General features: G+C 46.3%; 1 protein-coding gene across 7 annotated transcripts in view; it reads left to right on the top strand.

The window, feature by feature from the left end:
* The window catches only part of LOC112265185 (rap1 GTPase-activating protein 2), a 110,961-nt gene that overhangs the window by 33,471 nt on the left and 61,778 nt on the right, over positions 1-15,712 (top strand). The window contains exon 1 of one of the 7 annotated variants that reach the window (XM_042295950.1): positions 8,363-8,686. The exons of 5 other annotated variants lie outside the window; for them this stretch is intronic. In XM_042295950.1, coding sequence (XP_042151884.1) covers positions 8,541-8,686 — 146 coding nt within the window. In that variant the 5' untranslated portion in view covers positions 8,363-8,540. Of the gene's footprint in view, positions 1-8,362; positions 8,687-15,712 lie in introns of those variants that run through there. One more of the 7 variants, XM_042295951.1, reaches the window with a different exon arrangement.

The raw sequence follows: 15,712 nt of genomic DNA on the forward strand, positions 1-15,712 counted from the left end.
GTTTGTTTGTGTGTGTCTGGGTGTGCGCACGCACACACCTGCCTGCATGCATGCTTGTATCTGCATTCATGTACTGTATGTTGGTGTGTGTTAGTGCGTTTGTGTGGCTTCTGTGCATGGCATTTTAGCTGTAGAAAGTACCCTGAGGGTGTCCCCTAGCTTAGCAGAGCCAGTGTTACTCACAGCAGGCACTGGAGCTGTTCAGAGCCTCAGGTGACATTGGGGCAAGAACACAGTCCTCCCATCTAGTAAATCACCTTCAAATAATTACAACACTCTGAGTTTGTGTCCCTCAAAGACACTGGAAATGCATTGGGTGATGGGGAAAGGACCTGCCTAAGTCACCTTACCCTTCTCTGGGACTGAAACTGACTCTGTTGGCACTTGTTCCCCCAATGGAAAGTTCCAGAGCTGCTACATCTATTGCTTATTTGTCACGCCTAAACTTTCTCCTCTGCTCCCTCTCTCCTCCTTTGCCATCTGTCGCTTCTTGACAAACACATGGTGTCTTGTTTGGCGGACTCAGCAGCCCCTCGCACTCTGGGCCTCATCCCTATCTCTATGAGGAATGATGGCGGGAGGGAGAGGGAGGGAGGAAGGAGACAGGGAGAAATAAACAGAAAAGGATGCAGAGTGAGAGAGGGGGAGAGATGGAACGATAGAGGATGAGACACCGAGAGAAAGAGATGGGGAGGGAGAGAAAGAGATGGGGATGGGGGGAGAGATGGAACGATAGAGGATGAGACACAGATGGGGAGAAATGGAGATAGAGGATGGGGAGGGAGAGATGGAACGATAGAGGATGAGACACGAGAGAAAGAGAGAGAAAGAGATGGGGAGGGAGAGATGGAACGATAGAGGATGAGACACCGAGAGAAAGAGATGGGGAGGGAGAGATGGAACGATAGAGGATGAGACACCGAGAGAAAGAGATGGGGAGGGAGAGATGGAACGATAGAGGATGAGACACCGATGGAGAAAGAGATGGGGAGGGAGAGATGGAACGATAGAGGATGAGACACCGAGAGAAAGAGATGGGGAGGGAGAGATGGAACGATAGAGGATGAGACACCGAGAGAAAGAGATGGGGAGGGGAAAGAGATGGGGAACGATAGAGGATGAGACACCGAGAGAAAGAGATGGGGGGGAGATGGAGAGATGGACACGAGAGAGAAAGAGATGGGGAGGGAGAGATGGGATGAGACCGAGAGAAAGAGACCGAGAGAAAGAGATGGGGATGGGACACCGAGAGAAAGAGATGGAACGATAGAGGATGAGACACCGAGAGAAAGAGATGGGGATGAGACACGATAGAGACAGAAGAAAGAGATGGGGAGGGAGAGATGGAACGATAGAGGATGAGACACCGAGAGAAAGAGATGGGGAGGGAGAGATGGAACGATAGAGGATGAGACACCGAGAGAAAGAGATGGGGATGGGAGAGATGGAAGAGATGGGGAGGGAGAGATGGAGGCATGAGCAGAGAGAAAGAGATGGGGAAGGAGAGATGGGAAAAGAGATGGATGGAGTCACATGGATCGGGCAGAGCGAGAGAGAGAAGGAGAGATGGGAAAAGAGGGGGTGGAATTGAATTCATTGTAATGACACATGGTCACAGGGCAGGGCTACAGTATGTCCTACCACAATGTGTCCCACTCACTAGAGCGGAATTAATGAACAGCTCAGCCTGAGGGCAAAATCTTTAGGAATTTGATTGTAGAGACTCTATATCTCTTGATTCACTCTATTTTATAATGTGTATTTCAATTAACAATGTATATTCCATTTGACAATCTGAGCACTGGCTTTTCCTTCACTCTACGGTCCAACTCATCCCAAATTGGGTTGAGGTCGGGTGATTGTGGAGGCCTGGTCATCTGATGCAGCACTCCAAGACTCTCCTTCTTGGTCAAATTGTCCTTACACGCCTGGAGCTGTGTTGGGTCATTGTCCTGTTGAAAAACAACAAGATATAAGTCTCACTAAGAAAAAAACTGATGGGATGGCCTATCGCTGCAGAATGTTATGGTAGCCATGCTGGTTAAGTGTGACTGAGTCTTGTAACTCTAATGAACGTATCCTCTGCAGCAGAGGTAACTCTGGGTCTTCCTTTCTTGTGGCGGACTTCATGAGAGCAAGTTTCATCATAGCGCTTGATGTTTTTTTGCGACTGCACTTGAAGAAACTTCCAAAGTTCTTGAAATGTTCCGTATTGACTGACCCTTCATGTCATAAAGTAATGAGGGACTGTCATTTCTCTTTGCTTAATTGAGCTGTTCTTGCCATAATATGGACTTGGTCTTTTACCAAATATACCACCCCTACCTTGTCACAACACAACTAATTGGCTCAAATGCATTAAGAAGGAAAGACTGCCAAGAGCGTGCAAAGCTGTCAAGGCAAAGGGTGGCTACGTTAAAGATGATGATTCCATATGTGTTATTTCATAGTTTTGATGTCTTCACTATTATTCTACAATGTAGAAAATAGTAAAAATAAAGAAAAACCCTGGAATGAGTAGGTGTGTGTCCAAACCTTTGACTGGTACTTTACATGAAGCAGACATGGTGACACACACACACACACACACACACACACACTTACATTCACGCACCCCCAGACACCCAAGTGTGATGATGATGAAATGCTTGCACACCTATCCACAAGTGTGTGAGCCCCAGGGAGGGTTTAAGTGCTGTCGTTGTCCACTTGCCTCTTGAAAACAGGCTACTTCATCAGACAGACTGTCAAGAGAAAATGTGGAGAAAACATCTGGAAAAAGAGAGGAACAACAAAGACTAGGCAGTTGCTGAAACAAACACATACTGTATGATGCTCTTATATCCTCTTGCATGTCAATGACAAGTTATGTCATAAATAAATGTCATTCCATGTATATTAATCTGTGTCTAGCCTGTATCTCTGGATTCTAAGTGCTTGTGAGTCACTATAGCACATGTTTCTCTCTTTACAATCCGTTTTGCTTCTCTTAGCTTATCATACACGATTGATTTGGTCATTTTTCAGGAACACAAAGGCTAGCATTGATGTTGTGCTCAATAACATTGAGGCTGGAACGCACTTTTGACCAGTCAGATTACGTGGTCGGAGCTACACTGTAACCGTTTCATAATACACTATATTGACACCCCGCCTCCAGGTTGTGATATGTTGCTGATGATTATTTACAGTATGTTATTTATCATGCTGTATGATGTATATATGTAAGTGTTCTGTCAACACTAGATAGAATGGCACAGCCATACAACTGCTATCACATATTAGGAGAGGCGCGGGCAGGGTGGGACACTAGGCTAGGGCTAACTTCTCAATAAGCTAGCTAGCCACGAGAAGCTAGCTGCATCTCAATGAGCTAGCTGGCCACATCTCAATGAGCTAGCTGGCCACATCTCAATGAGCTAGCTAGTCACATCTCAATGAGCTAGCTGGCCACATCTCAATGAGCTAGCTGGCCACATCTCAATGAGCTAGCTAGCCACATCTCAATGAGCTAGCTGGCCACATCCCAATAAGCTAGCTGGCCACATCTCAATGAGCTAGCTGGCCACATCTCAATAAGCTAGCTGGCCACATCTCAAAGAGCTAGCTAGCCACATCTCAATGAGCTAGCTGGCCACATCTCAATGAGCTAACTGGCCACATCTCAATGAGCTAGCTAGCCACATCTCAATAAGCTAGCTGGCCACATCTCAAAAGAGCTAGCTAGCTGGCCACATCTCAATGAGCTAGCTGGCCACATCTCAATGAGCTAGCTGGCCACATCTCAATGAGCTAGCTGGCCACATCTCAATGAGCTAGCTGGCCACATCTCAATGAGCTAGCTAGCCACATCTCAATGAGCTAGCTAGCCACATCTCAATGAGCTAGCTAGCCACATCTCAAAGAGCTAGCTGGCCACATCTCAATGAGCTAGCTAGCCACATCTCAATGAGCTAGCTAGCCACATCTCAATGAGCTAGCTAGCCACATCTCAAAGAGCTAGCTGGCCACATCTCAATGAGCTAGCTAGCCACATGGACCACAAGAGAGGACACTAACAACACGGACCTAGACAGTACACACAGACTCAGAGTCGCAGCAGATACTCCACAGAAGTTGAGAAATAATGGAGTGAGAGGAGGAGAGGGTGGTGTGTGTGTGTGTGTGTGTGTGTGTGTGTGTGTGTGTGTGTGTGTGTGTGTGTGTGTGTGTGTGTGTGTGTGTGTGTGTGTGTGTGTGTGTGTGTGCGTGCGTGCGTGTGTGTGTGTGTGCTTGCATGCGTGTGTGTGTTTGCATGTATCAGCGTATGTGTGTTCACACGTGTGTGTTTCTGTGTGTGTGTCAGTGAGTGGGTGCATATCGTTAATGTTGCTAGTCTGTTACCGCATAGGTCTCATTAAAGCCTGTGTGTGCGCGTGCGTGTCAGTCTCTATGTTCACGCACGTGTGTGGATTCGTGCACGTGTGTGTGAGACACACATGTTTCCTTAAGTGACTTTATGGCAGGAGTAATGTGTGTGGAGCTATAAAGATCCTGGCACTAGTGCTGATAGGGCAGGAGGGAAACAGAACTCCTTGAATGGGCCGGGCTCCAGAGCCACATGTTTGCCCTGTGCTATCCGCAACTATTTTGGGCCTGTGAGTTTAGTTTGGCACCGACCGTTGCTCATTAAATCCTACAGGCCCATGGCCGCAGTCACCTTGTCCGACAGGGTGTGTTTGTGTATGCGTGTGCATGTGTGTGTGTGTGTGTGTGTGTGTGTGTGTGCGTGTGTGTGTGTGCGTGTGTGCGTGTGCGTGAGAGTGTGTCATCTTTTATCATTTGGTTTGCTCCTGTTCTTGAGAGGCTGTGGCTGTGGCTGTCTCGTGAGGAGTTGTCACACTAGAAGTGTGAGGTGAGGAGAGAGAGAGAGGGGAGCGAGGGAGCAGCGGGTGGAGGAGGGGCGAGGAGAGAGGGAAAGTGCCGAGTTAAGTGTGCAAGCAAAGCACTCGTTTGTAGTCTACAGAGATGGGTGTTCCTCTGCACCAGCTGTGAAGGTCATCTCTCCCATATGCCAAGTTCCTGGTGTGGAATCCGTGGTGTGTGTACGTTGGTGTGTGTTTCTACGCTGGGTGGCAAGGATGATGAGATGGCATAGATATATTTAACATTTAACCTTTATTTAACTAGGCAAAAGTCAGTTAAGAACAAATTCTTATTTACAATGACGGCCTACCAAAGAGTGTCCATGATTGAGTCTCTGAATGAGGAGATTGAGATAAAACTGTCCCGTTTGAGTGTTTGTTGCAGCTCGTTCCAGTTGCCAGCTGCAGCGAACTGAAAGAGGAGCGACCCAGGGATGTGTGTGCTTTGGGGATCTTTAACAGAATGTGACTGGTAGAACGGGTGTTGTATGTGGAGGATGAGGGCTGCAGAAGGTATGTCAGATAGGGGGAGTGAGACCTAAGAGGGTTTTATAAATAAGCATCAACCAGTGGGTCTTGCGACAGGTATACAGAGATGACCAGTTTACAGAGGAGTATAGAGTGCAGTGATGTGTCCTGTAAGGAGCTTTGGAAGCAAATCTGATGGCCGAATGGAAAAGAACATCTAGCCGCTCGAGAGCACCCTTACCTGCCGATCTATAAATTGGTCATTATGAGACACAGTTGGTGGTAAGGTAAGCATTTCACTGTTAGTCCACAACTGCTATTTACGAAGCATGTGATGAATACAATATGATTTGGTTTGATTTGGCTTTTGCGTGACACTATGATGTGGCATAGTGAGGTGGTAGGATGGCTGGAGGGGCTTGTTGGCATTGCAGTCTCTTTTAAGCTCTGCTGTTTGTGTGTGAAGACGGCAAAGCGTGCCAGGGTGGCAGAGTGGTGTATTTTCATTAAATCCACACTGAGGGAGCTGTGTGTGTGTGTGTGTGTGTGTGTGTGTGTGTGTGTGTGTGTGTGTGTGTGTGTGTGTGTGTGTGTGTGTGTGTGTGTGTGTGTGTGTGTGTGTGTGTGTGTGTGTGTGTGTGTGTGTGTGTGTGTGTGTGTGTGTGTGTGTGTGTGTGTGTGTGTGTGTGTGTGTGTGTGTGTGTGAGTACACCCTTGGGTAGAGTGCTTAGTTGCTTAGTATGTGTATGCTTGTGTGTCAATCTCTATGTGTGTGTATCAGACGGGAACGGTGGCTGTCACAACTGCTTCTTGTTGTTTGACAGCCTGGGATACAGGCGTCCCATTTCCCACCTGCTGACGTACAAGCACACAAGCCCCAAGTGATCCACCGGGTTGGAGGAGACGCATGAAATAATCTACCCAGTGGTGGGGGAGAGGTGGAGAGGACTCATGGTGGGACTGGGAGAGGAGGAGGGAATGGGAGGGCTGAGGTGTGTGAAGGGTGTGTGTTCATGTGTTTACAGAAGCCCCTGTGGAACTTGGTGGGAGGAGTGGGAGCTTGTTTGTCTCTCTCGCTGTCACCCCAGAGCCTCACTGACACACACACATCTGCACGCGGACTCGCACACGCACACACACACACACACACACACACACACACACACACACACACACACACACACACACACACACACACACACACACACACACACACACACACACACACACACACACACACACAGACAGGGGAGGCTTGGAGAATTCTCAGCTGGGATACAGATCTCTGATTAGCTCTACAGACAGATGAGTCTAACATATAATGAAGCATATGAAAGTCAATTAACATAAGTAGTTAATTGGGTATTATTGGGTACAATCTAAAATAATGACTTTACCTTGACATGACTCATGTACTATTATGACTATGTGCTACTCAACCACACATCTCAACAATCTTGTCATAATCACTCAAATGTGGTAATTAGCTAAATTGAGCAGGGACAACCAAAACATTTACCTCATCTCCTAAGTCTCACTGGGGTTGCCACTGATTTCCAAGGGAAATTGTCGTGGCAGGGCAAATATCAGAGCTATTATAAATCAATTATTCATTAATAATATGACATTTAGCAGACACTTTTATCCAAAGTGACTTACAGTCATGTGTTCATACATTTTTCGTAGAGGTGGGTCTGGGAATCGAACCCACTACCCTGGTGTTGCAAATTCCATGCTCTAACAACTGAGCTACAGAGGATCACTTGTATTTCCAAAAATATATATATGCAATTGTAGGCATGCGAAAGTTGTTATATTCATCAACAATACAGGATATCATCACTTATCAGAGGTATTCCGCACATAGTAACAAACATCCTTTCCCACTAACAGAATACATACCAACGGACAGGCATTATCATACCATAACCTCCCCACACTATTATCCATCTACTGTATTATGTCATATGGGCTCTCACGCTCTGTTATCTACATACATGTTTCTATGTACCCTCCAGTGTTGAATCTGTGAAGACCCCTGCAGCTTTGGTCCATCTAGGAGGGCCTTTGAGAGTGCACTGCTGTGCCGTAGTGCACAGGAGAGACAGCAGACAATAGGAGGAGAGGGAGAGAGAGGGGAGGAGAGGGGGTTGAGAAACACCACCATTCATATAAGTCCTTGAGCTGTCAAACAGAGAGGAGATGAAAGGCAAACAGGTGGCCAAAGGAGGAGAGGGAAGGACAGACAGAGATGGAGGGAGAACAGAAAAATAACGTGTTGCTGGCTGCGGTGGGTTCCGGGTAAGAATGATGGTGACTCGTGTTTGCCAAGCTTTGGGGCGGAGCTAGAGCATCAGCTGGTCTCAGACAGAGATGGAGGGAGGAGAGGGGAAGAGGGATGGAGGGAGGGAGAGAAAGAGAGATGGAGGGAAGAGAGAGGAAGAGAGATGGAGGGAGGGAGAGGAAGAGAGATGGAGGGAGGGAGAGAAATTGAGGGAGGGAGAGGGATGCATGGACAGAGAGAGAGAGAAAGGAGGAAAGAGAGAGCGATAGAGTGAGAGAATGAGGTGGAGGGAGAGGGAAATTGAGGGAGATGAGGAGAGAGAAATGGAGAGAGAGAGAAATGGAGAGAGACAGAGATCGAGGGAGAGAGAGATGTTTGTTCTGTGCTGTTTAAATTGAGATTTCACAAAGAGAGAGAGAGTGTCAAAAAACACAGAGGTGAAATGGAACAAGGTCACAGAGGAGATTAGATAGGAAACATGGACTGCAAAATTAGGAGCCATTAGCCATATGTTACAATGTGGTACGACAAACAGCACAAACAGCAGTAATCTCAAATCACACAAAGCAGTTTTGTGCAAGTGAAAGCAGTCCAGACTGTAAAAGCACACAGAGAGTGAGGGAGGTGGAGGAGGAGGAGAAAGGGGGCAGAGCCTACACCAAGCCCTGCCTATCAGGCTGAGGTGGGCAGGGAGAGAGAGTTGGGAAGGAGGGAGCGAGTGAGGGAGAGGGAGAGCGCGTGAGAAAGAAAGAGGTAGACAGAGATGCAGAGATCCAGTCAGTCTGCCTGTGCCGGTGAGGTGGTGTGTGGCAGTGCTGCTGTACAGTGTGGTCCGTCAGGACCAGGACCAACCCAGTCTGGATCTAGAACCACAACCAGACACCATGTCAGGCTCCACTCCCGAGCCCGCTCCTCCGAGGGTTCACTCTAAAAAGGCTGGGATCCGGGCCGCCGTGATTCTAATCGGACTCCTGCAAAAGTCGCGACGAGCGAAGGAGAGAGAGAGGGAGCAGGAGAGAGAGAGAGAGCGGTGGGTGAACTTTCTCTGCTGTTTGGTCTCCTGGCTGGTCTGGTTGGCAACCTGCCTGCCTCAGAGGTTCACACACTCTGCACTGCGGTGTTAAGTTAAGCTTTCAGAGCAACTTTAATTGCCTGCCGTTGTTAGTGTCAGGCTGTCTGTAAGTGGTGATTGTACGCACAGGTCGATGCTTGTGTGTGCCTTGTCTTTGTCTGGGTCCGTGTCTTTTGCGTGGCTGGTGTGTGTGTGTTGTTCTTGACACCACTGGTGTTGGTATGTGCATATCTGGGTCAGTGAAATGACAGGAGAGAGAGAGTGAAGTTAAAGGTGAGGAGGTGTCAGTTGAGAGCTTGTAAAAGAGAAAAGAGACGGAGAGAGCACTATGAGTGCCTCTTCAACCTATTGTACCCTCAGCGATAGCTGGAGCCATTCCACTTAGGATTCAACATACTGTGTTGTTTAATGCTATGTGGCTCTATGTAGGCATGGCTTCCATTTACCCTCTCGCTCTGTACTGTCTCCAGAACACAATGGAACGGTTGCCGAAGACTCAAACTGGTTGGAAAGGAACGGATAGGCAAGGGAACGGATAGGCAAGGGAACGGATAGGCAAGGGAACGGATAGGCAAGGGAATGGATAGGCAAACTGGCCTCAATGTTAACAGACCAAACAAGATGAGTGTTCGACAGTGACTCAAAGGGAGAGGTCTCAGTGATGTCCGTTTAATGGGAGTGTGTGTGTGTGTGTGTGTGTGTGTGTGTGTGTGTGTGTGTGTGTGTGTGTGTGTGTGTGTGTGTGTGTGTGTGTGTGTGTGTGTGTGTGTGTGTGTGTGTGTGTGTGTGTGTGTGTGTGTGTGTGTGTGTGTGTGTGCATATATTGCAATGTATGTTGTTAACCATGGGACTGCCAATGATGCAAATGTCAGGTGACAACAGTAAATAGTAGAGAGAGAGAGAGAGAGAGAGAGAGTGAGAGAGGAGAGATGGGAGAGAGAGAGAGAGAGAGAGAGAGAGAGGAGAGAGAGAGAGGAGAGAGGAGAGAGAGAGAGGGAGGGAGAGAGAGAGAGAGAGAGAGAGAGAGAGAGAGAGAGAGAGAGAGAGAGAGAGAGAGAGAGAGAGAGAGAGAGAGAGAGAGAGAGAGAGAGAGAGAGAGAGAGAGAGAGAGAGAGAGAGAGAGAGAGAACAGACCATGTATTCACCCTGCACACCCTAATTGACAACCAAACAAACCAAAACAAAGGCAAAGTCTTCTCATGCTTTGTTGATTTCAAAAAAGCCTTCGACTCAATTTGGCATGAGGGTCTGCTATACAAACTGATGGAAAGTGGTGTTGGGGGTAAAACATACGACATCATAAAATCCATGTACACAAACAACAAGAGTGCAGTTAAAATGGGCAAAAAACACACACATTTCTTCACACAGGGTCGTGGGGTGAGACAGGGATGCAGCTTAAGCCCCACCCTCTTCAACATATATATCAACGAATTGGCGCGGGCACTAGAAAAGTCTGCAGCACCCGGCCTCACCCTACTAGAATCCGAAGTCAAATGTCTGCTGTTTGCTGATGATCTGGTGCTTCTGTCACCAACCAAGGAGGGCCTACAGCAGCACCTAGATCTTCTGCACAGATTCTGTCAGGCCTGGGCCCTAACAGTAAATCTCAGTAAGACCAAAATACTGGTGTTCCAAAAAAGGTCCAGGACCACAATTACAAATTCCATCTAGACACTGTTGCCCTAGAGCACACAAAAAACTATACATACCTTGGCCTAAACATCAGCGCCACAGGTAATTTCCACAAAGCTGTGAACGATGTGAGAGACAAGGCAAGAAGGGCATTCTATGCCATCAAAAGGAACATAAATTTCAACATACCAATTAGGATTTGGCTAAAAATACTTGAATCAGTCATAGAGCCCATTGCCCTTTATGGTTGTGAGGTCTGGGGTCCGCTCACCAATCAAGACTTCAGAAAATGGGACAAACACCAAATTGAGACTCTGCACGCAGAATTCTGCAAAAATATCCTCCATGTACAACGTAGAACATCAAATAATGCATGCAGAGCAGAATTAGGCCGATGCCCACTAATTATCAAAATCCAGAAAAGAGACGTTAAATTCTATAACCACTTAAAAGGAAGCGATTCCCAAACCTTCCACAACAAAGCTATCACCTACAGAGAGATGAACCTGGAGAAGAGTCCCCTAAGCAAGCTGGTCCTGGGGCTCTGTTCACAAACACAAACACACCCTACAGAGCCCCAGGACAGCAGCACAATTAGACCCAACCAAATCATGAGAAAACAAAAAGATAATTACTTGACACATTGGAAAGAATTAACAAATAAACTGAGCAAACTAGAATGCTATTTGGCCCTACACAGAGAGTACACAGCGGCAGAATACCTGACCACTGTGACTGACCCAAAATTAAGGAAAGCTTTGACTATGTACAGACTCAGTGAGCATAGCCTTGCTATTGAGAAAGGCCGCCGTAGGCAGACATGGCTCTCAAGAGAAGACAGGCTATGTGCTCACTGCCCACAAAATGAGGTGGAAACTGAGCTGCACTTCCTAACCTCCTGCCCAATGTATGACCATATTAGAGAGACATATTTCCCTCAGATTACACAGATCCACAAAGAATTCGAAAACAAATCCAATTTTGATAAACTCACATATCTACTGGGTGAAATTCCACAGTGTGCCATCACAGCAGCAAGATTTGTGACCTGTTGCCACGAGAAAAGGGCAACCAGTGAAGAACACACACCATTGTAAATACAACCCATATTTATGCTTATTTATTTTATCTTGTGTCCTTTAACCATTTGTATATTGTTAAAACACTGTATATATATAATATGACATTTGTAATGTCTTTATTGTTTTGAAACTTCTGTATGTGTAATGTTTACTGTTAATTTTTATTGTTTATTTCACTTTATATACTCACTTTATATATTATCTACCTCACTTGCTTTGGCAATGTTAACACATGTTTCCCATGCCAATAAAGCCCTTGAATTGAATTGAATTGAATTGAATTGAGAGAGAGAGAGAGAGAGAGAGAGAGAGAGAGAGAGAGAGAGAGAGAGAGACTAGTACAGGTAGGTTATGTTGTTTTTAGCTGTTAATCACTGCTTTACTTTGGAAAGCTGAAAAAGCATGGCTGTGAGAGGAGGGTTATTTCGACACCAAGGCAATCTGATAGTGTGGACACAGTGAGAGAACAGGGGAAATTGAGGTTCCAGTAGAAATGAAACAGTGCCCTGAGGTTCTTTATGCTAAAAACCAATGTTAAGGAACAACTTGTATGCACACACAAACAGAGTCTCACACAGGCATACTGTGCTGCCATACAAAAAGGCATCACAAACACACAGTCTCACAAACATGTACCGTGCAGTACCGCACGAACAGACATCACTAATAACGCAAACACTTGCATTAACACCCACTAGACCTAGATGGTTGTGATTGTGGTTTATTGGTTGTGTGTGCGAGTTAGTTTGATGAGGAGTTTCTGCACACGGTCAGACATATACACATGGTCTATGATAAGTAGAAGTGGTGGTGGGTCTTAGATTACGTCCACGGTGGCTGTCCTCCGCATTGGACGAGCACAGCTGGGCCACACATTCTTTAAAATCACTTCATGATGGATTTACAATGTATGCTGTTCCTCATTAACTTGATTAGTGTGGTGCTCCCTTGTAGTGTGTGTGCGTGTGCGTGTGCGCGTGTGTGTGTGTGCGTGTGTGTGTGTGCGTGCGTGTGTGTGTGCGTAATTAGAATGCACCTGTATGGTGTGTATACGTGTGTCTTTCAAAGAGTTGCATGTAATCCATTTCTTTGTGTGTATAAGTGAGTGTGATTGCATATGTGATTGTGGATTTGTGTTTGTGTGTGTGTGTTTGTGTGTACAAAACCTCAGGAACACCTGCTATTTCCATGACATAGACTGACCAGGTGAATCCAGGTGAAAGCTATGATCCCTCATTGATGTCACCTGTTAAATCCACTTCAATCAGTGTAGATGAAGGGGAGGAGACAGGTTAAAGAAGGATTTTTAAGCCTTGGGATTTTTAAGTCAGAGGGTGAATGGGCAAGCTGAAGTATTGAAGTGCCGTTGAACGTGGTATGGTAGTAGGTACCAGGGACACCAGTTTGAGTGTGTCAAGAACTTCTAAGCTGCTGAGTTTTTCATGCTCAACAGTTTCCTGTGTGTATCAAGAATTGTCCACCACCCAAAGGACATCCAGCCAATTTGACACAACTGTGGGAAGCATTGGAGTCAACATGGGCTGGCATCCCTGTGGAACGCTTTTGACACCTTTTAGAATTGAGGCTGTTCTGAGGGCAAACTGGGGTGCAACTCAATATTAGGAAGGCGTTCCGAATGTTTTGTACACTCTGTGTGTGTGTGTGTGTGTGTGTGTGTGTGTGTGTGTGTGTGTGTGTGTGTGTGTGTGTGTGTGTGTGTGTGTGTGTGTGTGTGTGTGTGTGCGTATGTGCGTTTCTGTGCTAGCTTAGCGGCTTAGAAAAGGAACCCAGTCAGTCCAGTGCGTTGTTGAGAAGGGTTGAGGGTTCTGGGTTCCTGTCTCCTAACCCTCCTTGTTCCTCCTGGTTGATTGGCAGCCCTCCTCCCGCCCCCTGTAGGGGGGGTTAATACCTGTCTAACTGGAGTTAATACACTCAATCATTGCATACACCATGATTAGAATCTCTGCTGCCTGATTATGATACACTCTAGTCATTACTGTTCAACAGTTCCCGCATGGACTGTTTCCCAAATGGCACATTATTCACTATATAAGGCCAGAGGGCTCTGGTCAACAGTAGGGCACTATGTAGGGAATAGGGTGCCATTTGGGGAACAGGCAGGGTTGAGAGTGTGAACAGCCTGCTAACCTGCCTCTTATCACCCCCCTCTCTCCATCCTCCATTTAATACAATCTCTTTAATTTTCTGACTCATCCTTGCCCTCCCACTTCGCTCATTCTCCCTCTTCCTCTCACTCTCTCATTCGCTCCTTCGTTCTCCCCTTCCCCCACTCTGCCAGTCTCTGTGAAAACAGTCAGCAGCTGTCGGGGATCACAAGGAGACTGTACTGTTAGCCCTCCAGGCATGAACGAAATACACACACATGCTACTCACACACACACACACACACACACACACACACACACACACACACACACACACACACACACACACACACACACACACACACACACACACACACACACACACACACACACACACACGCACACACGCGCACACATATACACACACAAACAAACACACACACAATCAGCAAATATCTACTGGGAAGCCTGGCACAGAGTAGGTAGAGGTGACAGTACAGGGAAAAGGGGAACTGTTAACTTCAGTCATTGCAGTGAACCTCTGTGTGTGGGCAGTTTGTCAGTTCATACCTTCATACCACAGAACATACACACTCGGGTCTTTATGCGTGAGTGTGTGTCTGAAATTCGGCACTTATGGCGTTCCCCTCTACATCTCACACTGCATGGAGACTGTGTGAGCTTGTTGTTGATGTTGATGTCTGTGTTTCTGTCTCACCTTGTGTGTGTCCACCTACACACAAGCGTTCAGTATCTACCTGTACACTTGTCTCCTTTCCTGTGTGTGTGTGTGTGTGTGTGTGTGTGTGTGTGTGTGTGTGTGTGTGTGTGTGTGTGTGTGTGTGTGTGTGTGTGTGTGTGTGTGTGTGTGTGTGTGTGTGTGTGTGTGTGTGTGTGTGGAGGGAGCCAGTGAGCTGTGACTTGTGTAATGGATGAAAAAATATATAATAATAGTGGGAACACTGACATATTGCATGGAGCCTTATTTACAGAGCACAGCTATGTGAAGGGATTGGGGAAGGTATTTTCTCTCTCTCTCTCTCTCTCGCTCTCTCTCTCAATAGTACAAAAGAGAAAACGAATAAACTTAAATATGGGTTGAATGTACAATGGTGTTTGTTCTTTATTGGTTGCCCTTTTCTTGTGGCAACAGGTCACAAATGTTGCAGCTGTGATGGCACACTGTGGTATTTCACCCATTGGAAATGGGCGTTTATTAAAGTTGGGTTTGTTCTTTGGGGATCTGTGTAATCTGAGGGAAATATGTTTCTCTAATATGGTCATACATTTGGCATGAGGTTAGGAAGTGCCGCTCAGTTTCCACCTCATTTAGTGGGCAGTGTGCTCATAGCCTGTCTTCTCAGGAGAGCCAGGTCTGACCACAGCGGCCTTTCTCAATAGCAAGGCTATGCTCACTGAGTCTGTACATAGTCAAAGCTTTCTTTAAGTTTGGGTCAGTCACAGTGGTCAGATATTCTGCCATTGTGTACTCGCTGTTTATGGCCAAATAGCATTCTAGTTTGCTCAGTTTATTTGTAAATTCTTTCCAATGTGTCAAGTGTTTGTGTTTGTGAACAGAGCCCCAGGACCAGCTTGCTTAGGGGACTTTTTTCCAGGTTCATCTCTCTGTAGGTGATTGCTTTGTTATGGAAGGTTTTGTGAATCGTTTCCTTTTAGATGGTTGTAGAATTTAAAATGGCTCTTTTCTGGAATTTGATAGTTAGCGGGTATCAGCCTAATTCTGCTCTGCATGCATTATTTGGTGTTTTACGTTGTACACAGAGGATATTTTTTGCAGAATTCTGCATGCAGATTTTCAATTTGGTGTTTGTCCCATGTTGTGAATTATTGGTGGGTGAGCAGACTCCAGAAAAACCATGAAGGGCAATGGGTTCTATAACTGATTCAGGTATTTTTAGCCAGATCCTAATTGGTGTGTCATTTTTTGGAACACCATTATTTTTTACTTACTGAGATTTACTGTCAGGGCCCAGGTCTGACAGAATCTGTGCAGAAGATTTAGGTGCCCTCCTTTGTTGGGGACAGAATCACCAGATCATCAGCAAACAGTAGACATTTGACTTCAGATTCTAGTAGGGTGAGGCCGGGTGCTGCAGACTGTTCTAGTGCCCTCGGCAATTCGTTGATATATATGTTGAAGA

Source organism: Oncorhynchus tshawytscha, linkage group LG13, assembly GCF_018296145.1.
Source record: "Oncorhynchus tshawytscha isolate Ot180627B linkage group LG13, Otsh_v2.0, whole genome shotgun sequence".
NCBI classification, from domain to species: domain Eukaryota; kingdom Metazoa; phylum Chordata; class Actinopteri; order Salmoniformes; family Salmonidae; genus Oncorhynchus; species Oncorhynchus tshawytscha.